Source organism: Lampris incognitus, chromosome 1, assembly GCF_029633865.1.
Source record: "Lampris incognitus isolate fLamInc1 chromosome 1, fLamInc1.hap2, whole genome shotgun sequence".
Classification (NCBI taxonomy): Eukaryota; Metazoa; Chordata; class Actinopteri; order Lampriformes; family Lampridae; genus Lampris; species Lampris incognitus.
Window position 1 is genome coordinate 1,311,212 of NC_079211.1, and position 25,490 is coordinate 1,336,701.

The window sequence follows — 25,490 nt, forward strand, 5'->3', positions numbered from 1 at the left end:
CTATCAGAGGAGACAAACACCTGATTAATGAACACTACGTTGGATGAGGACCCTACCTGTTCCTTAATATGTACACTGTCACACGTTTTCTATCAGAGGAGACAAACACCTGATTAATGAACACTATGTTGGATGAGGACTCTACCTGTTCCTTAATATGTACACTGTCACACGTTTTCTATCAGAGGAGACAAACACCTGATTAATGAACACTACGTTGGATGAGGACTCTACCTGTTCCTTAATATGTACACTGTCAAACGTTTTCTATCAGAGGAGACAAACACCTGATTAATGAACACTACGTTGGATGAGGACCCTACCTGTTCCTTAATATGTACACTGTCACACGTTTTCTATCAGAGGAGACAAACACCTGATTAATGAACACTACGTTGGATGAGGACCCTACCTGTTCCTTAATATGTACACTGTCACACGTTTTCCTTTGGAGGAGACAAACACCTGATTAATGAACACTATGTTGGATGAGGACCCTACCTGTTCCTTAATATGTACACTGTCACACGTTTTCTATCAGAGGAGACAAACACCTGATTAATGAACACTACGCTGGATGAGGACTCTACCTGTTCCTTAATATGTACACTGTCACACGTTTTCTATCAGAGGAGACAAACACCTGATTAATGAACACTATGTTGGATGAGGACTCTACCTGTTCCTTAATATGTACACTGTCACACGTTTTCTATCAGAGGAGACAAACACCTGATTAATGAACACTACGTTGGATGAGGACTCTACCTGTTCCTTAATATGTACACTGTCACACGTTTTCCATCGGAGGAGACAAACACCTGATTAATGAACACTATGTTGGATGAGGACTCTACCTGTTCCTTAATATGTACACTGTCAAACGTTTTCTATCGGAGGAGACAAACACCTGATTAATGAACACTACGTTGGATGAGGACTCTACCTGTTCCTTAATATGTACACTGTCACACGTTTTCTATCAGAGGAGACAAACACCTGATTAATGAACACTACGTTGGATGAGGACCCTACCTGTTCCTTAATATGTACACTGTCACACGTTTTCTATCAGAGGGAGACAAACACCTGATTAATGAACACTACGTTGGATGAGGACTCTACCTGTTCCTTAATATGTACACTGTCACACGTTTTCCATCGGAGGAGACAAACACCTGATTAATGAACACTACGTTGGATGAGGACCCTACCTGTTCCTTAATATGTACACTGTCACACGTTTTCCATCGGAGGAGACAAACACCTGATTAATGAACACTATGTTGGATGAGGACTCTACCTGTTCCTTAATATGTACACTGTCACACGTTTTCTATCAGAGGAGACAAACACCTGATTAATGAACACTACGTTGGATGAGGACTCTACCTGTTCCTTAATATGTACACTGTCACACGTTTTCTATCAGAGGAGACAAACACCTGATTAATGAACACTACGTTGGATGAGGACCCTACCTGTTCCTTAATATGTACACTGTCACACGTTTTCTATCAGAGGAGACAAACACCTGATTAATGAACACTACGTTGGATGAGGACTCTACCTGTTCCTTAATATGTACACTGTCAAACGTTTTCTATCAGAGGAGACAAACACCTGATTAATGAACACTATGTTGGATGAGGACTCTACCTGTTCCTTAATATGTACACTGTCAAACGTTTTCTATCAGAGGAGACAAACACCTGATTAATGAACACTACGTTGGATGAGGACCCTACCTGTTCCTTAATATGTACACTGTCAAACGTTTTCTATCAGAGGAGACAAACACCTGATTAATGAACACTACGTTGGATGAGGACCCTACCTGTTCCTTAATATGTACACTGTCACACGTTTTCTATCAGAGGAGACAAACACCTGATTAATGAACACTACGTTGGATGAGGACCCTACCTGTTCCTTAATATGTACACTGTCACACGTTTTCTATCAGAGGAGACAAACACCTGATTAATGAACACTACGTTGGATGAGGACTCTACCTGTTCCTTAATATGTACACTGTCACACGTTTTCTATCAGAGGAGACAAACACCTGATTAATGAACACTACGTTGGATGAGGACCCTACCTGTTCCTTAATATGTACACTGTCACACGTTTTCTATCAGAGGAGACAAACACCTGATTAATGAACACTACGTTGGATGAGGACCCTACCTGTTCCTTAATATGTACACTGTCACACGTTTTCCATCGGAGGAGACAAACACCTGATTAATGAACACTACGTTGGATGAGGACTCTACCTGTTCCTTAATATGTACACTGTCACACGTTTTCTATCAGAGGAGACAAACACCTGATTAATGAACACTACGTTGGATGAGGACTCTACCTGTTCCTTAATATGTACACTGTCACACGTTTTCTATCAGAGGAGACAAACACCTGATTAATGAACACTACGTTGGATGAGGACCCTACCTGTTCCTTAATATGTACACTGTCACACGTTTTCTATCAGAGGAGACAAACACCTGATTAATGAACACTACGTTGGATGAGGACTCTACCTGTTCCTTAATATGTACACTGTCACACGTTTTCTATCAGAGGAGACAAACACCTGATTAATGAACACTACGTTGGATGAGGACTCTACCTGTTCCTTAATATGTACACTGTCACACGTTTTCTATCAGAGGAGACAAACACCTGATTAATGAACACTACGTTGGATGAGGACTTTACCTGTTCCTGCATAAAACTTGGTACAGTTTCCGTAATCGATATCCTCTTGTTTGATGTCAAACTGCGGCAGAGCAATGGCATCCATCTGCACCGGGTCTCCGGTCTGCCACATGAACTGCAGGTCATCTGTAGTGTAGCCAACTGGGGACACACACACACACACACACACACACACACACACACACACACACACACACACACACACACACACACACACACATTCTTCAGTAATAAGGTCTGACGTTACAGTTTTCATCCAGCCTGTGTTTAAAACAAGACACTACTGCCAGGCCCAGTTAGCTCAGTGACATTCACAGGAACGCTGAAAGATGATGACATGACCCCTACTGCATGTACGTACCCCTGAACCTGGATTCTACACACAAAGATGATGACATGACCCCTACTGCATGTACGTACCCCTGAACCTGGATTCTACACACAAAGATGATGTTATGACCCCTGCTGCATGTACGTACCCCTGAACCTGGATTCTACACACAAAGATGATGTTATGACCCCTGCTGCATGTACGTACCCCTGAACCTGGATTCTACACACAAAGATGATGACATGACCCCTACTGCATGTACGTACCCCTGAACCTGGATTCTACACACAAAGATGATGACATGACCCCTACTGCATGTACGTACCCCTGAACCTGGATTCTACACACAAAGATGATGACATGACCCCTACTGCATGTACGTACCCCTGAACCTGGATTCTACACACAAAGATGATGACATGACCCCTACTGCATGTACGTACCCCTGAACCTGGGTTCTACACACAAATATGATGTTATGACCCCTACTGCATGTACTTACCCCTGAACCTGGATTCTACACACAAATATGATGATGTGACCCCTACTGCATGTACGTACCCCTGAACCTGGATTCTACACACAAAGATGATGACATGACCCCTACTGCATGTACATACCCCTGAACCTGGATTCTACACACAAATATGATGATGTGACCCCTACTGCATGTACGTACCCCTGAACCTGGGTTCTACACACAAATATGATGATGTGACCCCTACTGCATGTACGTACCCCTGAACCTGGATTCTACACACAAAGATGATGACATGACCCCTACTGCATGTACTTACCCCTGAACCTGGGTTCTACACACAAATATGATGATGTGACCCCTACTGCATGTACGTACCCCTGAACCTGGATTCTACACACAAAGATGATGACATGACCCCTACTGCATGTACTTACCCCTGAACCTGGATTCTACACACAAATATGATGACATGACCCCTACTGCATGTACTTACCCCTGAACCTGGATTCTACACACAAATATGATGATGTGACCCCTACTGCATGTACTTACCCCTGAACCTGGGTTCTACACAGAAATATGATGATTCAACTGCCTACTCCATGTATTTACCCCCCTATTCTCATTAACAACAGATAGTGTAATCCTGGCCACATTACCATCAAGGAACGTATTTGTTGCCCCGACATTGAACTGTTAGCCGTGGGACTCAGGCCATATTATTTGCCCAAGGAAATCTCACATGCTATTGTGGTAGCTGTTTACATTCCACTTCTTCCAACCCGACGGCAGCGTGTGACGTGAGTCACACCGCCATAGCTCATCTTCAGACACAACACCCGAGTGCTGTCATCATAATCTCGGGTGACTTCAACCATGTCTCCATGGTGAAAACCCTGCCCAACCTCGCCCAGTATGTGATCTGCACAACCAGAGAGGAGAGGACACTGGACTTGATGTATGCTAACGTGAAAGAGGCTTACAGCTCTTCTCCCCTCCCTCCCCTGGGTAAGTCAGATCATAACCTAGTATATCTGAACCCCTGCCATGTGCCCCTTGTGAAATGGCAGCCTGTGACCACAAAATCAGTGAGCAAATGGTCGGAGGAGGTCCGCGTGAAACTCCTGGGCTGTTTTGAGGTAACAGACTGGCAGGCTCTCTGTGAGCCACACGGGGATGACCTAGACGGGGTCACAGGGTGTGTCACCGACTATATAAATTTCTATGTGAACTGCATTGTCCCTGAAAAGACTGTCCGTTGTTATTCAAATAATAAGCCATGGGTAACTAGGACATCAAAGCCATCCTGAACAAAAAGAGGAGGGCTTTTAGAGCTGGCAATAAGGAGGAGGTGAGAAAAATACAACGGGACCTTAAAGTGAGAATCAGGGAGGCTAAAGATAACTACAGGAGCAAGTTGGAGCAAAAACTCCAACAGTATAACATGAGAGAGGTCTGGAGTGGTATGAAGACCATCACTGGTTTCAGGCCGACTGGCAGCAGAGCAATGGAGGGCAACTTGGATAGGGTCAATGAACTTAATGTGTTTTTTACCAGATTTGACACAATGACACCCCCCCCCCCCCGGTCTCATCTGTTGCCTGCCCTCATCAACTGTCAACTTCACTGCCCCTCCCTTCCCCTCCTCCTCCTCCTTACATCCCCCAGCCTCCAGTGGGGGCCTACTCTCCCCCTCCTCCCTGGGTTGCTGGACTAATGGCCCTCTCCATCCTGATGACCCCCCCCCCCTACCTGTAACACCTACAGTGTTGCTTCACGGTTGACCATGTCAGAAGACAGTTGATGAGACTTCATGCAAGCAAGGCAGCAGGCCCGGATGGTGTTAGCCACAGGGTGCTCAAAGCCTGTGGTCTCAGTTATGTGGAGTGCTTCACCATGTCTTCAACATGAGCCTTAGACTTCAAAGGGTCCCCGTGCTGTGGAAAACATCCTGCCTTGTTCCTGTGCCTAAAACATTGCATCCCAGGGACTCCAAGGACTACAGACTGGTAGCATTGACTTCACACATCACGAAGACTCTGGAAAGACTCATCCTGGAGCAGCTTCTGCCCATGGTCAAGCCACACTTAGACCCCTCCAGTTCACCTACCAACCCTGACTGGGAGTTGCGGATGCCATCATTTTCCTGCTTAACCCTGCCAACGCCCACCTGGATGAGCCAGCAAGCTCTGTGAGTCATGTTCTTTGACTTTTCTAGTGCCTTCAACACCATCCAGCCAGCTCTACTGGGTGAGAAGCTGACAGCAATGCAGGTAGATGCCCCCCTTGTGCCCTGGATTGTTGACTACCTTACTGGTAGACCACAGTATGTGTGCTTGCAACACTGTGTGTCAGACAGAGTGGTCAGCAACACTGGGGCTCCGCAGGGGACAGTCCTGTCTCCCTTCCTTTTCACCCTCTACACCATGGATGCCAACTCCCACACAGAGTCCTGCCATCTTCAGAAGTTCTCTGATGACTGCTGTAGTCGGGTGCATCAGTGAGGGTGAGGAGGCTGAGTACAGGGCTGTGGTGGGAAACTTTGTCTCGTGGTGTGAGCAGAACAATCTGCAGCTCAACGTGACTAAGACAACGGAGCTGGTTGTTGATCTGAGGAGGGACATGACACCAGTGACCCGTCTCCATCCAGGGGGTCAATGTGGACACTGTAGAATAATACAAGTACCTGGGGTGTATATAGACAATAAACTGGACTGGGCTAAGAACACTGATGCCCTCTACAAGAAGAGACAGAGCCATCTCTACTTTTTGAAGAGGCTTGGGTCCTTCAGCATCTGCCAGACAATGCTCAGGATGTGGTGTGAGTCTGTGGTGGCCAGTGCTCTCCTATTTGATGTTGTGTGTTGGGGCAGCAGGTTGAGGGTAGCGGATGCAAACAGGCTCAATAAACTGATCTGCAAGGCCGGTGATGTTGTGGGGAGGGGGGGGGGAACTGGATTCTCTGGCAGTGGTTTCTGAGAGGAGGATGCTGTTGAAATTATGTGCCATCATGGACAATGTCTCCCACTCACTCCATGATGTGCTGGTCGGGCACAGGAGTACTTTTAGTAATGGACTCATTCTGCCGAAATGCACCACAGAGCACCACAGAGCGCCACAGGGGGTCATTTGTGCCAGTGGCCATCAAACGTTACAACTCCTCCCTCAGACTCAGACTGTCAGACACTCTGATGTTGATATATTTTGTTCTTATTTCTATTTCTTATTTCTATTTGTTTCTGTTTCTATTTTCTTATCTTGTATCTTATTAGTTTTTAGTTATTAAAGGGTGAGTGTCTGTAATAGAACCCACTTTCTCCTCGGGGATGAATAAAGGATTCTGATTCTGAACCTGGGTTCTAAACACAAATATGATGATTCAGCTCCCTACTCCATGTACTTACCCCTGAACCTGGGTTCTAAACACAAAACAGCTTTCATGTCCCTCACTAAAACAGCCATCTTTGATAAACAACCTAAGTATTCCCAACTCATGATTAAGTCATGAAGAAGAAAAGCCCCTGACATGTAGGACATGACACTCACAGCTTTCCAGTTGCATCTTGCATCTCTGCGTGTCCATGGGGAAGAGGGTCAGATCCAGGGGACAGGATAAGGTGACGGACAGCCTGGAAGAGTCACAGGAAATTGACACACGTTACATCCTTCCTGATCTGTGGGCAACTAGTTTGCTTTTATTTTGTACTTATACAAATAGTCCCACAATGCCGAGGGGGGGGTATTTTCCTAAGTTTGACAAATTGGAATAACTACTGTATGTCTATGTAACACATCTGTGACATTTTTTCCACCAGATGTTGTTTGGTTTCAGTTGCTCCGAAGCCACCTCTGATGTAACACACCTTTTGGGAGTCATTAATAGAACAACATTATTCATGAGCTGCCACTCTGATTGGCTGACAGTACTGCTGGTCCCGCCCCCTCCCTTGACATTAACTATGGCTGCCCAACCAGAGGCTACCTTAATCTCAGCATGGGCGGTTTTATGCAAAATCTGGTCTGATTGTTCCCATTGTGACATCACTCCGAGGAACAATTCTGATTGGCTGGTGCAAATTGTTATTCTGTCTGTTAAAAAAGCAGCTGAAACGGGACTTGTTTAAAATGAAATCAGGAAAATGGTGACATCAAAATCCAACTGAAGACCAGACTAATCTGCTTTTCCAGAATATTCCTCTTTAAATGGGTTATATCCATAGTAACCCAGTGCCACTTCCGTTCAGGAATGGGATCCGAACACCCTGAGTCAACGTTCACCTTCCTGACCTCAGTAGGGGTTTTAAGAATCAGGCCATGTTGGAAGAAAACGGCCATTTGTTGTGAACGTTGGACCTTTAACATAAAGAGTCAAAGGTGGAGAAGTGAATCTGAGGTTGATATGATAATTATCCATGACGGCAGGTTTAATGTGGTTACCTGAGACACAGACGTCTGTCTGTGTGAACCTCCTCTGTGAGAAAGATTGCTGGTGCTGCTGCAGTGCTCAAGTACCCATGCAAGCACACATACACACACACACACACACACACACACATGCACGCACACACGCACACTAACAAACATACACACTAGAGTTATGATAGCTGTGTTCTTCTTTGTCTCACATTCAGTCTTCCTGTACAGCTTTTTGTGACAAAAACTTGTTCTGTCAAAAGTGCTCATTAGATAAGATGTCCTTAAAAATCTGTAAATTCGTCTCTAAAAAATGTCTATGCAAAAATCTTATTTACAGAGTTACTCATATCAATGTTGGCAACATGAGTGACTTTGTGATTGAATGAGTCACAAACCTGACGTTAAATGAATTTAGAGAAACTCACAGAAGGTTGAGTCAGTTGATCTGGACTCAACGTTTACTGACTGAAACGTTTCATCATCATCTATGTGACCTCTTAAGTCCCACCTGACTGCAGGTGTCCCGCCCTTATAAACAATACAGTGACTGCAGGTGTCCCCATCCTTATAAACAATACAGTGACTGCAGGTGTCCCCATCCTTACATACAATACAGTGACTGCAGGTGTCCCCATCCTTACATACAATACAGTGACTGCAGGTGTCCCCATCCTTACATACAATACAGTGACTGCAGGTGTCCCCATCCTTACATACAATACAGTGACTGCAGGTGTCCCGCCCTTATAAACAATACAGTGACTGCAGGTGTCCCCATCCTTACATACAATACAGTGACTGCAGGTGTCCCCATCCTTACATACAATACAGTGACTGCAGGTGTCCCGCCCTTATAAACAATACAGTGACTGCAGGTGTCCCCATCCTTACATACAATACAGTGACTGCAGGTGTCCCCATCCTTACATACAATACAGTGACTGCAGGTGTCCCGCCCTTACAAACAATACAGTGACTGCAGGTACCCCCACCCTTATAAACAATACAGTGACTGCAGGTGTCCCCATCCTTATAAATAATACAGTGACTGCAGGTGTCCCCACCCTTATAAACAATACAGTGACTGCATGTGTCCCCACCCTTATAAACAATACAGTGACTGCAGGTGTCCCCATCCTTACATACAATACAGTGACTGCAGGTGTCCCCATCCTTACATACAATACAGTGACTGCAGGTGTCCCCATCCTTACATACAATACAGTGACTGCAGGTGTCCCCATCCTTATAAACAATACAGTGACTGCAGGTGTCCCACCCTTATAAACAATACAGTGACTGCAGGTGTCCCCATCCTTACATACAATACAGTGACTGCAGGTGTCCCCATCCTTACATACAATACAGTGACTGCAGGTGTCCCCACCCTTATAAACAATACAGTGACTGCAGGTGTCCCACCCTTACAAACAATACAGTACAATACAGTGGCGGGGGGTGGCACGGAGGCACAAAGGTTAGCGCAGTCGCCTCACAGCAAGAAGGTCTTGGGTTTGAGCCCTCGGGTAGTCCAACCTTGGGTGTCGTCCCGGGTCGTCCTCTGTGTGGAGTTTGCATGTTCTCCCTATATCTGCATGGGTTTCCTCCGGGGCTCCGGTTTCCTCCCACAGTCCACACACATGTAAGTCAGGTGACTCGGCCGTACAAAATTGTCCCTAGGTGTAATTGTGTGTGTGTGTGCGTGTGTTGTGTGTGTACATACACACAGAGTGTTGTGATGCGTCTAGTGCAGCAGTGTGTAGTTGGAGGGAAGGTGCATGTGTTCTTCCAACCTGCTTGTGTCCTTCCTGCCCTTAGCTTGCTGCCGCTGGCTAGCCTTTGTGGTGAATAGGGCAGCATCCTAGCATGTAAGCCTTCCCTTGCCAGTACATAGCCTCTCCTTCACCAAGACTCCTGCCAGGCCTCCCCGTGGCCACACGTGGTAACTGGGGTCTTGCGGCCCCAGGCTAACTTGGCAGGGGATCTCGGAGCAGCAGTGGGCCCCAGAGATATGGTGTGCAGGCCCACCCTGGTGGACACACCCTGGCACCTATCAACCACTGCCCTGCTGCCTTGTGGGTGAGTCTGGAAGACATAAGGCTAAGGGAGCTCACCCCAACAGAAAAGCAAGCTGTGGCGGCACGCTTCGAGGCGGTTTCCGAAAAAACTGGATTTCCGGCAGCCCCCTGCAGTTGTGTGGAGGTGCCGGTTGTCTAGGGATCCCCCTTGCCATCGGAACCATCTCCTCTACAATCAAGTCATGTGGCGTTGGGAGAAGCGCCCCACCCCCCATGCCACTTTAAAAACCATCTCTGCTGCGCAGGTATCTTCTTCTGCTATCTGAGTCCTCAAAGGACCCACAGATAGAAGAAGATGGTCATCATCGGGCACCATGGACAACCAGCAAGCAAGCAAGTGTGTGTGTGTGTGTGTGTGTGTGTGTGTGTGTGTGTGTGTGTGTGTGTGTGTGTGTGTGTGTGTGTGTGTGTGTGTGTGTGTGCCCTGTGATGGCCTGGTGGCCTGTCCAGGGTGTCTTCCCGCCTGCCACCTAATGACTGCTGGGATAGGCTACAGCATCCCCGCGACCCAAATTTGGATAAGCGGTTTAGATGATGGATGGATGGACAGTGGCATCACGACTGAAACCAACGACCAGTTTCATATGCAAATATGGTGTTACCATTAACTAGTGTTACAATGGTCATGTGTACTATTCACAGAGGATTGGGGAATAGTTGCAATGACAGCATTGTAAGATGGTGACAGATGTACTCTTAACACCCCCCCCCCCTTCAGGGATGGTCGGTCCCTCTTCACATAGATGGCCTCTTTGACTCCCCATTCAAACCAGCGTTCCTCCCTATTAAGGATGTGCACATCCTCATCCCGGAAAGAGTGGCCACTGGCCTGTAGATGGTGTAGACTGTGGAGTCCTGGCCTGTAGATGGTGTAGACTGTGGAGTCCAGGTCTGTAGATTGTGTAGACTGTCGAGTCCTGGCCTGTAGATGGTGTAGACTGTGGAGTCCAGGTCTGTAGATTGTGTAGACTGTCGAGTCCTGGCCTGTAGATGGTGTAGACTGTGGAACCCTGGCCTGTAGATGGTGTAGACTGTGGAGTCCTGGTCTGTAGATGGTGTAGACTGTGGAGTCCTGGTCTGATGTGTTAGCTCTCCTGTGTTGTGCCATCCTCTTGGCCAGCTTCTGTTTGGTTTCCCCAATGTACAAGTCACGGCAGTCCTCCTGGCACTTAACAGCTACACTATATTGCTCTGTTTGTGCTGGGGGACCTAGTCCTTGGGCTGGACCAACTTCTGGTGCAGTGTGGTTTGAGGTTTGAAAGCAACCGAGACATGTTTTTTAGAAAATGTTCATTTCAACTATTCCAACACTCCCACCACATACAGAATCACCACTGGTTTACACTTAGACAGCTGTTGTCCTTCTCTTGGATCAGCTGGTGCACTGTTTTGCGTCTTCCTGGCTTTGACAAATGCCAAGTTAGGATACCCACACTTAACCAGGGCCTGTTTAATGTGGGATTTCTCCCGTTCCCCGCCCGCTGTGTCAGTGGGGACGTTGTCAGCTCGGTGGTCCAGTGTCCGGATGACTCCTGGTTTGTACTCCGGTGGATGATGAGAGTCAAACCTTAAGTACTGATCAGTATGTGTTGGTTTACAGTAAACATCAACAATCAAATGTCCTCCATCACCAACTGCAGTTTCACAGTGTAAGAAGACCAACCTGCCATGTTCCACATCCTCCCTGGTGAACTTGATGTGGTGCCACAGAGTTAATGTGGTCGGTGAAATGTGCTACATCCTGTGCTTTAATTTAACCCCGGTGTCGTCCACAAATCTGAACCAGTGGCTAGGTGGTGTCCCTGGATAGGACATCAGAGCCTCTTTTCCTCTTCCTCCATATACAAGTTGGCCACTACAGGTGAGACTGGGGAACCCATAGCGCCCCCATGCCTCTGCCTATAGTACTGCCCCCTGTATGTGAAGTACGTGGACTGAAGACACAGCTTCAGGAGCAGAAACACTTGGTCAGTGTTAAGGGTGGTCCTGTTGCTAAGGGTGGGGTCATTTTGTAATTTCATACAGACTACCTCCACTGCTTCATCAACAGGAACACAGATGAAGAGACTTAACATCATAAGAGACCATTGTTTCATTCTTCTCCATAATGATGTCCCTCAGCTTATCCACAACATCCATAGTGCTGTGAATGTAATGTTCATTACTGCCCCCCAACGGGCTAATAGATGCCAGAAACTTAGAGAGGTTATAGGTCACTGAGTTAATCATACTAACAATAGGTCATAATGGCACATCCTGTTTATGTATCTCAGGTAACTCATTACAGACTAGGTATAGCGCCCCCTGGGTATAATCTGTGGTACAACATTCTATCAGTAGCATTGCCCTGTTCTAACAACTTCAGACCATCGATCACCTTTTTCTTGTAACCACTGCCTGGATCTGGTTTCAGCGGCTCATAAGTCTTCATGTCGCAAAGAAACGTCATAACTTTTTCATGATAGTCTGTCTGGTTTAATACAACAGTGCATCTTCCTTGTCCGCTGGAAGGATGATGATGTTATTGTCCGTACTGAGTCATGAGAGCTTTCCTCTCGTCTCTACTGATGTTAGATGGAGAGGCCTTTGCATTGATGAGGTAGACTGAAACTTTCGCTCGCCCACATCCCTGAACCGAGGGGGGCTAAGAGTACATCTGTCACCATCTTACAATGCTGTGATTGCAACTATTCCCAAATCCTCTGTGAATAATACACATGAACCTTATCACGCTAGTTAATGGTCACACCAATATCTGCATATGAAACTGGTCATTGGTTTGGGTATTATGCCACTGTATTGTTTATAAGGGTGGGGACACCTGCAGCCACTGTATTGTTTATAAGGGTGGGGACACCTGCAGTCACTGTATTGTTTATAAGGGTGGGGACACCTGCAGTCACTGTATTGTTTATAAGGGTGGGGACACCTGCACTCACTGTATTGTTTATAAGGGTGGGGACACCTGCAGTCACTGTATTGTTTATAAGGGTGGGGACACCTGCAGTCACTGTATTGTTTATAAGGGTGGGGACACCTGCAGCCACTGTATTGTTTATAAGGGTGGGACACCTGCAGTCACTGTATTGTTTATAAGGGTGGGGACACCTGCAGTCACTGTATTGTTTATAAGGGTGGGACACCTGCAGCCACTGTATTGTTTATAAGGGTGGGGACACCTGCAGTCACTGTATTGTTTATAAGGGTGGGGACACCTGCACTCACTGTATTGTTTATAAGGGTGGGGACACCTGCAGTCACTGTATTGTTTATAAGGGTGGGGACACCTGCACTCACTGTATTGTTTATAAGGGTGGGGACACCTGCAGTCATTGTATTGTTTATAAGGGTGGGACACCTGCAGTCACTGTATTGTTTATAAGGGTGGGACACCTGCAGTCACTGTATTGTTTATAAGGGTGGGGACACCTGCAGTCACTGTATTGTTTATAAGGGTGGGGACACCTGCAGCCACTGTATTGTTTATAAGGGTGGGGACACCTGCAGCCACTGTATTGTTTATAAGGGTGGGGACACCTGCAGCCACTGTATTGTTTATAAGGGTGGGGACACCTGCAGCCACTGTATTGTTTATAAGGGTGGGGACACCTGCAGTCACTGTATTGTTTATAAGGGTGGGGACACCTGCAGTCATTGTATTGTTTATAAGGGTGGGCACACCTGCAGTCACTGTATTGTTTATAAGGGTGGGGACACCTGCACTCACTGTATTGTTTATAAGGGTGGGGACACCTGCAGTCACTGTATTGTTTATAAGGGTGGGGACACCTGCAGTCGCTGTATTGTTTATAAGGGTGGGACACCTGCAGCCACTGTATTGTTTATAAGGGTGGGACACCTGCAGTCACTGTATTGTTTATAAGGGTGGGGACACCTGCAGCCACTGTATTGTTTATAAGGGTGGGACACCTGCAGTCACTGTATTGTTTATAAGGGTGGGGACACCTGCAGTCACTGTATTGTTTATAAGGGTGGGGACACCTGCACTCACTGTATTGTTTATAAGGGTGGGGACACCTGCAGTCACTGTATTGTTTATAAGGGTGGGGACACCTGCACTCACTGTATTGTTTATAAGGGTGGGGACACCTGCAGTCACTGTATTGTTTATAAGGGTGGGGACACCTGCACTCACTGTATTGTTTATAAGGGTGGGGACACCTGCAGTCACTGTATTGTTTATAAGGGTGGGGACACCTGCAGTCGCTGTATTGTTTATAAGGGTGGGACACCTGCAGCCACTGTATTGTTTATAAGGGTGGGGACACCTGCAGCCACTGTATTGTTTATAAGGGTGGGACACCTGCAGTCACTGTATTGTTTATAAGGGTGGGGACACCTGCAGTCATTGTATTGTTTATAAGGGTGGGGGCACCTGCAGTCATTGTATTGTTTATAATGGTGGGACACCTGCAGTCACTGTATTGTTTATAAGGGTGGGGACACCTGCAGTCATTGTATTGTTTATAAGGGTGGGACACCTGCAGTCATTGTATTGTTTATAAGGGTGGGACACCTGCAGTCATTGTATTGTTTATAAGGGTGGGACACCTGCAGTCACTGTATTGTTTATAAGGGTGGGGACACCTGCAGTCACTGTATTGTTTATAAGGGTGGGATACCTGCAGTCACTGTATTGTTTATAAGGATGGGGACACCTGCAGTCACTGTATTGTTTATAAGGGTGGGGATACCTGCAGTCAGCTGAGACTGAAGAGGTCACTGAGATGATGATGAAACATTTCTCTCTTATAAAGGTTGTGTCCAGATGAACTGATTCAACCTTCTGGGATTTTCTTACCTGGATTATTGAGCATGCATAAAGACAACATTTAGAGACAAGTACATTTTCATGATGGTATAAATCATTAGATAGGGAATGAGAGACTGTGAAAGAGATTCAGTTCTACACAAAGCTGCTGTGATTCAGCAGCAATTACTGTTCATATTTTCACAGATGACAGGAATGAGTCTGACCGATGGAGATGACGCCACATGCATACAAAAACTTTTTCCTCAGCCCTAGAAAGAAATTATTAATGCATCTGCTTTGTTTTCAGGAATCAAAGTCACATACTTGGGTTGTTATTTCAAGATCTTAGTCATTGTATGGTGTTCAAATTTTTGTTTCGAATATCCCAGGTGGAAGGGGAGTAAAGCCAGGAGTATCGGAGGTGGGTTCAAACTCTTCTACCATGGTGTGGATGGGAGGAGAAATGGGGTAGGGGTAATTCTGAAGGAAGAGTATGTCAAGAGCATGCTGGAGGTGATGAGAGTGTCAGATAAAGAGATGAATATGAAGGTGGAAATTGAATGTTTATTGCTGAATGTTATCAGCACATATGCCCTGCAAGTTGTGTGTGAGATGGAAGAGAAAGAAGAATTCTGGAGTAAGTTGGACGACGTGGTGGAGAGGCTACCCAAGGAGGAGAGAGGGGTGATTGGAGCCGACTTCAATGGACATGTTGGTGAAGGGAACAGAGGTGATGAGGAGGTGATGGGAAGGTATGGAGTCAAGGAGAGAAATGTGGAAGGACAGATGGTGGTGGATTTTGTGAAAAGGATGGAAATGACTGTGGTGAATACATATTTCAAGAAGAGGGAGGAACACAGGGTGACGTACAAGAGAGGAGGAAAGTGCACACAGGTGGACTATATCTTATGTAGAAGGCGCCATCTAAAAGGGATTGGAGACTGCAAGGTGGTGACAGGGGAGAACGTAGCTAGGCAGCATCGGATGGTGGTCTGTAGGATGACTTTGGAGACCAAGAAGAGGAAGCGAGTGAAGACACAGCCGAAGATCAAATGGTGGAAGTTGAAGAAGGAAGACTGTTGTGTGGAGTTCAGGCAGGAGTTAAGACAGGCACTGGGTGGTAGTGAAGAGTTGCCAGATGGCTGGACAACCACTGCAGAAATAGTGAGGGAGACAGCTAGGAAGGTACTTGGTGTGTCATCAGGACAGAGGAAGGAAGACAAGGAGACTTGGTGGTGGAATGAGGAAGTACAGCAAAGTATACAGAGGAAGAGGTTGGCAAAGTAGTGGGATAGTCAGAGAGATGAAGAAAGTAGATAGGAGTACAAGGCCATGCGGTTTAAAGCGAAGAGAGAGGTGGCAAAGGCAAAGGAAAAGGCGTATGGTGAGTTGTATCAGAGGTTAGACACTAAGGAAGGAGAAAAGGACTTGTACTAATTGGCTAGACAGAGGGACCGAGCTGGGAAGGATGCGCGGCAGGTTGGACTGATGAAGGATAAAGATGGAGATGTGCTGACAAGTGAGGAGAGTGTGCTAAGAAGGTGGAAGGAGTACTTTGAGGGACCGATGAACCAAAAAAATGAGAGAAAGAGAAGGTTGGATGATGTGGGGATAGAGAATCAGGAAGTGCGGTGGATTAGGAAGGAGAAAGTGAGGGCAGCTATGAAGAGGATGAAGAGTGGAAAGGCAGTTGGTCCTGATGACATACCTGTGGAGGCATGGAGGTGTTTAGGAGGGATGGCAGTGGGGTTTTTAACTAGATTGTTTAACACAATCCTGGAAAGTGAGAAGATGCCTGAGGAGTGGAGAAGAAGCATACTGGTACCGATTTTCTTTTCTTTTTTTATTATTATTGTTTTCTTTTTTGGAATTTTTTCTCTACTTTTTCTCCCCAATTGTATCCCACCAATTACCCCACTCTTCTGAGTTATCTCGGTTGCCACGCCACCCACTCTGCCAATCCAGGGAGGGCTGCAGACTACCACGTCTCCTCTGATACATGTGGAGTCACCAGCCGCTTCTTTTCACCTGACAGTGAGGAGTTTCACCAGGGGGACGTAGTGCATGGGAGGCTCATGCTATTCCCCCCTCCCCCCCGAACAGGCACCCTGACCAACCAGAGAAGACGCTATTGCAGTGACCAGGACACATACTCACATCCGGCTCCCCACCAGCAGACACAGCCAATTGTGTCTGTAGGGACGCCTGACCAAGCCGGAGGTAAAATGAGGATTTGAACCGGTGATCCCGGTGTTGGTAGGCAACGGAATAGACCGCTATGTTACCTGGGCGCCCCTGGTACCGATTTTCAAAAATAAGGTTGATAAGCAAAGCTGTGGTAACTACTGAGGTATAAAGTTGATCAGCCACAGCATGAATTTATGGGAAAGAGTAATAGAAGCTAGGTTAAGAGGAGAGGTGATGATCAGCAGCAGCAGTATGGTTTCATGCCAGGAAAGAGCACCACAGATGTGATGTTTGCTTTGAGAATGTTGATGGAGAAGTATAGAGAAGGCCAGAAGGAGTCACACTATGTCTTTGTAGATTTAGAGAAAACATACGACAGGGTGCCGAGAGAGGAGGTGTGGTATTGTACGAGGAAGTCGGGAGTTGTAGAGAAGTATGTAGGAGTGGTGCAGGATATGTATGAGGGAAGTGTGACAGTGGTGAGGACAGGTTGACAGATAAGATCAGGCAAGAGTCTCCGTGGACTATGATGTTCGCGGATGACATTGTGATCTGTAGCGAGAGTAGGGTGCAGGTGGAGGAGAGCCTGGAGAGGTGGAGGTATGCACTGGAGAGAGGAGGAATGAAAGTCAGTAGGAGCAAGACAGAATACATATGCATGAACAAGAGGGAGGACAGTGGAATGGTGTGGATTCAAGGAGTAGAGGTGATGAAGGTGCTTGAGTTTAAATACTTGGTGTCAACTGTCCAAAGTAACGGGGAGTGCGGAAGAGAGGTGAAGAAGAGAGTGCAGGCAGGGTGGAGTGGGTGGAGAAGAGTGTCAGGAGTGAATTGTGACAGAAGGGTACCAGCAAGAGTTAAAGGGAAGGTTTACAAGATGGTGGTGAGACCAGCTATGTTATATGGTTTGGAGACAGTGGCACTGATGAAAAGACAGGAGGTGGAGCTGGAGGTGGCAGAGATGAAGATGATAAGATTTTCACTGGGAGTGATGAAGAAGGACAGGATTAGGAACGAGTATATTAGAGGGACAGCTCAAGTTGGACGGTTTGGAGACAAAGCAAGAGAGACAAGATGGAGATGGTTTGGACATGTGTGGAGGAGAGATGCTGGGTATATTGGGAGAAGGATGCTGAATATGGAGCTGCCAGGGAAGAGGAAAAGAGGAAGGCCAAAGAGGAGGTTCATGGATGTGGTGAAGGAGGACATGCAGGTGGCTGGTGTGACAGAGGAAGATGCAGAAGACAGGAAGAGATGGAAATCGATGATCTGTTGTGGCGACCCCTAACAGGAGCAGCCAAAAGAAGAAGAAGAAGAAGAAGAAGAAGAAGAAGAAGAAGATAGCCTTTCGAACTAAATAAGTCATTAAAATGGATACAAATGTCCCTAACCTCTATAAAAGTCAACAGACAACCAACTGAGTATAAGTTCCAATGCTTTACTGCATTCAGTTACTTTGGTAATGCTGTTTTGGAGAGGAAAAAATAGGCAGCATTGAGGAACGGCTCCCAGTTATTCTGTTCAAAGGTGAGCAACATGATCAAGTCTCAATACATCAGAACTATAATTTCCAAAATGTCTGTCAGTAATCTCATCCCCACTACGACAAAGGAAATGCATTACCAGCAAATTTAACTTTAAAGATGATTTTTTTAAAAACCACAAAGCAGTCTTATAGTGATGCAGATCATGATGCAGTGACACAGCCATTAAATTAAATGCAGTCTCTCTCTAACTTTTTATTTATCTGGAGTTAATTGCTTAGACGTTGAATACATGCGCTGGAAAAAAAGAAGCACTGCCTTTATCTACTGATGACTAAAGTATTTTTCTGAAGTATGTTGGTATTCTCTTCCAAAGTAAACCAATACGTGAACACTATTTGCTCTGTTGTCGTATGCTGGAGATGTACTTGCTTTTTGACCACGCGGTCATGTAGACAACCGGCTGCGTCGTGACAAGAATTGTTCACATGCTTGCCTACATATTTTGCATGTTACTGGATGATTCCTCTAGAGGGTACACCAGAGAACTGAGGATATAAATAGAACTTCTGGATGTGCATGATGCAAACAATAAACGTGCGACACTCGGGGAGGCCACAGTTTTGTTGATTTGGAGAATAGGCAGAAAAGCGTAGATGCTACGTCAGGCCCTGGCCTCAGGCACGTTGTGACGGTGTTTGTTTCTGTTCTGCCAATGCGAGAAACACCAACAGTATTTTCAAATGTCCGCCAGAACGTGTGATGATTTTCTCCGTTGGATTAGCCTGCTGATTGATACTACACTACACCACAACACACACAGTGAGCCAGTCAGTTCAGCAGAGGGGCAATAACAGTTCGTATGGGTGGGAATAATTGCAGACTTGATCTCTTAACTTATCTTCAAAAATGTCCGCCATTGTTGTCACTGCTGACATGCCTACTGACCCTGTCACATCCCCATACGTCCCCTACACTGCCCCCTACCGTTCATGTGCGTATTGAACTTGCGGGTGTGTAGCATTAATTTCTGAGGACGTGCACAGCCAACGCTGCAGGACATGCGAGGCAGCCGTCATGCGCACGCGGACGCATAGCTAAAAACGAGCATATTTCCGGCTTTACAGTTTATAAGACTGGTGAAGCTGTTAGTAAAAATACTGAATGGAAATTAGCATGAGTACTCTTCAAGGCAGCAGTATCACACATGACATTACTCAGCAGTAAATATCTGTTACCTCATACTGATGAGGACATCTCCGTTACGGAAGATGAAGAGCAGGATGTTCTCTTGGGTGACGTCATGAAAGTTGGCGCTCTTCTCATTGGCGAAGAACAAGTCTGGTTTCCAGAGACACTTGAACATCTTGGGGTCGACAGTGAGCGAGTCGGACTTGAAGTCCTGCGGTAATCTGAGCCGGGGGTCGTTCCAGCGCTGCCGCAGGAAGATGTTGACCCGATAATCCTGTTCAAGTCAACCAGCAGTTATTAACATAGTTAATATGCTGGCTACTAACAATAACAAGAACAACAACAATAACAATAATAATAATAATAATAATAATATGATAAGATGTAGACCAACATATGACCAACCAATGGGTCAAAATAGCTGGGCTGAAATCTAAACAGAGGGCTTTATCATCGCTGCCCAAGACCAGGCCATGAAGACCAATTACTACCAGAGCAGAATCCTCAAAGATGTCACAGACCCAGCGTGCAGGATATGTGGTCAATTCCAGGAAACCATTGACCATATGGTGGCAGGGTGCCCTGAGCTGGCCAGAACTGAATACCTACAAAGACACAACAAGGCCACCACATACCTGCACTGGGACACCTACAAAGAATTCAACACCAACACAAAAGAAAAATGGTACGAGCAAGAGCCCCAAACAGTAACAGAAAAAGACCACATCACAATCTTATGGGACATGCCAGTACAGGCAGATCGTGAGATAAAGGCCAACAGACCAGACATCATCATCAAGAACAAAAAAGAAAAAAGCTGCCTACTCATTGACATGTCCATCCCGACTGAAAGGAGCACCTCAGTAAAAGTAACTGAAAAACTGTCCAAATATAAAGACCTTGAAATCCAGACTGAACAAATGTGAGGAATGAAAACCACAGCAATACCAGTAGTGATAGGAGCCCTGGGACTTGTAAAAACCACAACAATACCAGTAGTGATAGGAGCCCTGGGATTTGTAAAAACCACAGCAATACCAGTAGTGATAGGAGCCCTGGGACTTGTAAAAACCACAACAATGCCAGTAGTGATAGGAGCCCTGGGACTTGTAAAAACCACAATAGTACCAGTAGTGATAGGAGCCCTGGGACTTGTAAAAACAACAACAGTACCAGTAGTGATAGGAGCCCTGGGACTTGTAAAAACCACAACAATACCAGTAGTGATAGGAGCCCTGGGACTTGTAAAAACCACAACAATACCAGTAGTGATGGGAGCCCTGGGACTTGTAAAAACCACAACAGTACCAGTAGTGATAGGAGCCCTGGGACTTGTAAAAACAACAACAGTACCAGTAGTGATAGGAGCCCTGGGACTTGTAAAAACCACAACAATACCAGTAGTGATAGGGGCCCTGGGACTTGTAAAAACCACAACAATACCAGTAGTGATAGGAGCCCTGGGACTTGTAAAAACCACAACAATACCAGTAGTGGTAGGAGCCCTGGGACTTGTAAAAACAACAACAGTACCAGTAGTGATAGGAGCCCTGGGACTTGTAAAAACAACAACAGTACCAGTAGTGATAGGAGCCCTGGGACTTGTAAAAACCACAACAAGACCAGTAGTGATAGGAGCCCTGGGACTTGTAAAAACCACAACAAGACCAGTAGTGATAGGAGCCCTGGGACTTGTAAAAACCACAACAATACCAGTAGTGATGGGAGCCCTGGGACTTGTAAAAACCACAACAATACCAGTAGTGATAGGAGCCCTGGGACTTGTAAAAACCACAACAGTACCAGTAGTGATAGGAGCCCTGGGACTTGTAAAAACCACAACAATACCAGTAGTGATGGGAGCCCTGGGACTTGTAAAAAAAACACAACAATACCAGTAGTGATAGGAGCCCTGGGACTTGTAAAAACCACAACAGTACCAGTAGTGATAGGAGCCCTGGGACTTGTAAAAACCACAACAATACCAGTAGTGATAGGAGCCCTGGGACTTGTAAAAACCACAACAATACCAGCAGTGATAGGAGCCCTGGGACTTGTAAAAACTACAACAATACCAGTAGTGATAGGAGCCCTGGGACTTGTAAAAACCACAACAATGCCAGTAGTGATAGGAGCCCTGGGACTTGTAAAAACCACAATAGTACCAGTAGTGATAGGAGCCCTGGGACTTGTAAAAACAACAACAGTACCAGTAGTGATAGGAGCCCTGGGACTTGTAAAAACCACAACAATACCAGTAGTGATAGGAGCCCTGGGACTTGTAAAAACCACAACAATACCAGTAGTGATGGGAGCCCTGGGACTTGTAAAAACCACAACAGTACCAGTAGTGATAGGAGCCCTGGGACTTGTAAAAACAACAACAGTACCAGTAGTGATAGGAGCCCTGGGACTTGTAAAAACCACAACAATACCAGTAGTGATAGGGGCCCTGGGACTTGTAAAAACCACAACAATACCAGTAGTGATAGGAGCCCTGGGACTTGTAAAAACCACAACAATACCAGTAGTGGTAGGAGCCCTGGGACTTGTAAAAACAACAACAGTACCAGTAGTGATAGGAGCCCTGGGACTTGTAAAAACAACAACAGTACCAGTAGTGATAGGAGCCCTGGGACTTGTAAAAACCACAACAAGACCAGTAGTGATAGGAGCCCTGGGACTTGTAAAAACCACAACAATACCAGTAGTGATGGGAGCCCTGGGACTTGTAAAAAAAACACAACAATACCAGTAGTGATAGGAGCCCTGGGACTTGTAAAAACAACAACAGTACCAGTAGTGATAGGAGCCCTGGGACTTGTAAAAACCACAACAATACCAGTAGTGATAGGAGCCCTGGGACTTGTAAAAACCACAACAATACCAGCAGTGATAGGAGCCCTGGGACTTGTAAAAACTACAACAATACCAGTAGTGATAGGAGCCCTGGGACTTGTAAAAACCACAACAATACCAGTAGTGATAGGAGCCCTGGAACTTGTAAAAACCACAACAATACCAGTAGTGATAGGAGCCCTGGGACTTGTAAAAACCACAACAATACCAGTAGTGATAGGAGCCATGGGTAAGACACTACCCATCAAATAGACTTCTGCCTCATTCTAACCCTAAGCCCAAGGAATGGACCCGCCCGCTTATTATGTTGTATTATGGCACGAAGTTAAAGGACATTTGTATCATAATAATAATAATAATAATAACAATAATGATAATAATAATAATAATGTTATTGCCAAAAATATTAAAAAAAGAAAGTAAAGTAAATGTTCCGAGAAACTTTCGGAAGGAATTATTTCATACAAATAATAATGTAATAAAACGTAAATATATGATATAAATATAATACAATAACAATGAGATGGTGCCATCTCATTCCTGTTGGCTGTTAAGTAATCACTTCTATTCATCCACTAATTGATAAAAGATGTCTTCAAAAATATGAATGGTGTGATTTAATGATTCAATCTTAAAATCCTAAAACAATGACAAAATTTCCAGTGAGATATGTTGTTGCAACATGAATAACACTTTTTTATGAATAGCTTTAAAGCTTGATTAATGAATGAGCAATAGAGCTCTCATAAGCTCTTACAACACACTTGTTATCATTAGCAGATTGCTTAAAATATTAATAACTGTCTCATTAATTTTGTATCAAGTATCTTCCTTTTTAACCTGAACTTCACTACACCTAATAACACTTATACAGAGTAGACATTTGTGCTTACCTGAACCACTAAACGTAACCTTAAGGTTCAGAAATGTCAGCTCGAAACTCTAATTTCATTTAATTTATAAATTTTCTTGTGTTTTTCTTGTAATGCAATGACAGAAAATGTATTTTCCCTTTATTATTGATGATTATTTGATTTTTAAGCTGTCTGCTAATGCTAACAAGTGTTGTGAGAGCTTTAAGAATCTGATTACTCATTTATTAATCCCTATTTATATCTACTTATATTATATACAACATGTCCAGAACACACAATACATTTGAACTGTTTTGAAGAAAAAGGCCCTAATGATGTGGCTAATAATTATTTTGGAGTGAATTGACCTCTAACATTAATGTTTATTTTTTTAAAATTTAATTTGCTTTCTTAGTTAAGACTTTAAAACTGAACACAAAACTATACGCCTAGTTAGGATGGACATGGTTATGGAGACGGCTTCATTCTCTAGATAAATAGTTTTGTACACACGGTGGCATCAGATACATTAGAGCATACCTATATTAGATAAATTAGATCATATATTAGATACACTAAATAATACATAATATACGTTAGATCATATATTAGATACACCAGATAATACATACATTAGATCATATATTAGATACACTAGATAATATATAATGTACATTAGATAATATTATATAATATTATATACACTAGATGATATTCTATATACACTAGATAATATATTAGATGCATTAAATAATAGATTAGATACACTAGCTAATACATTATATACATTAGATCATATATTAGATACACTAGATCATATATTAGATGCACTAGATAATATATTAGATATGTTAGATAATATATACACTAGATACTGTATTAGATACATTAGATAATATATTAGATACACTAAATAATATATTAGATACATTGGATCATATATTAGATGCACTAGATAATATATTAGATATGTTAGATAATATATACACTAGATACTGTATTAGATACATTAGATAATATATTAGATACACTAGATAATATATTAGATACATTAGACCATATATTAGATAAACTAGATAATATATTAGATACACTAGATAATATATTAGATACATTAGATCACATATTAGATAAACTATACTTAGCACAAAAAGAAAGGAAATGTGTGTTTGGTAGATTATTTCTTTGCTGTAACAATGCTTCTTGGCAATAAATCTTATAGCGTTGGAAAGCCTGTTTATTTGCCTTTTAAATGGGGCCACATGTGTAAGGAACATGCATTTGTGGGATGAGCAGCAGAGCTCAGTATGTGGGTTGCGCCCATGAAACATTTGCCAAATCTTCTCTGCCAATGCCAAACAGCTTATTTTGCTGTTGCTATTGACTCTTGTTTTGAGCTTCTGGTACCCCAGGTTCTGACAATCAGCTGCCTGATAGAAGATGTTCTGCCAAGAAGCATTGCTACAACAAAGAAATAATCTACCAAACACAAATTTCCTTACTTTTTCTGCTAAATTTAGATAATATATTAGATACACTAGATAATACATTAGATACATAAGCTAATATATTAGATACACTAGATAATATATTATATACATTAGATCATATATTATATACACTAGATAATATATTATATACATTCGATGATATATTATACATCAGATAATACATTATATACATTAGATAATATATTAAATACACTAAATGATATATACACTAAATTATATATTAGATACATTAGATCACATATTATATACATTAGATCATATATTAGATATACTAGATAAGATAGTATATGCATTAGATCATATATTAAATACACTAGATAATATATTAGATACATTAGATCATATTTTGACCACTGTTGGGTCTTGTACTGTAAATTTGATAAACACCTCTCTTCTCAGGCTGTGTTCCAACTGCTTTCAAACATGCTGTAGTACAGCCCCTCATCAGAAAGAGCATTCTTGATCCCTTTGTTCTTTCTAATTTTAGGCCAATTTCTTACCTGCCTTTTCTTTCAAAAGTCTCAGAGAAAGCAGTTTATGTACAATACATACATAACTAGAAATTAATGGCATTTCTGAAAAATTCCAGTCTGGTTT

The 25,490-nt window shown here is 44.1% G+C and overlaps 1 protein-coding gene across 1 annotated transcript in view; it reads right to left on the reverse strand.

The window, feature by feature from the left end:
* Positions 1-25,490, reverse strand: part of glrbb (glycine receptor, beta b) — a 172,648-nt gene that overhangs the window by 95,161 nt on the left and 51,997 nt on the right. The window contains exons 4-6 of the mRNA XM_056288175.1: positions 19,717-19,943; positions 7,086-7,168; positions 2,728-2,868 (exon numbers count right to left, since the gene is read on the reverse strand). Of these exons, the coding sequence (XP_056144150.1) occupies positions 2,728-2,868; positions 7,086-7,168; positions 19,717-19,943 (451 nt within the window). The remainder of the gene's footprint in view (positions 1-2,727; positions 2,869-7,085; positions 7,169-19,716; positions 19,944-25,490) is intronic.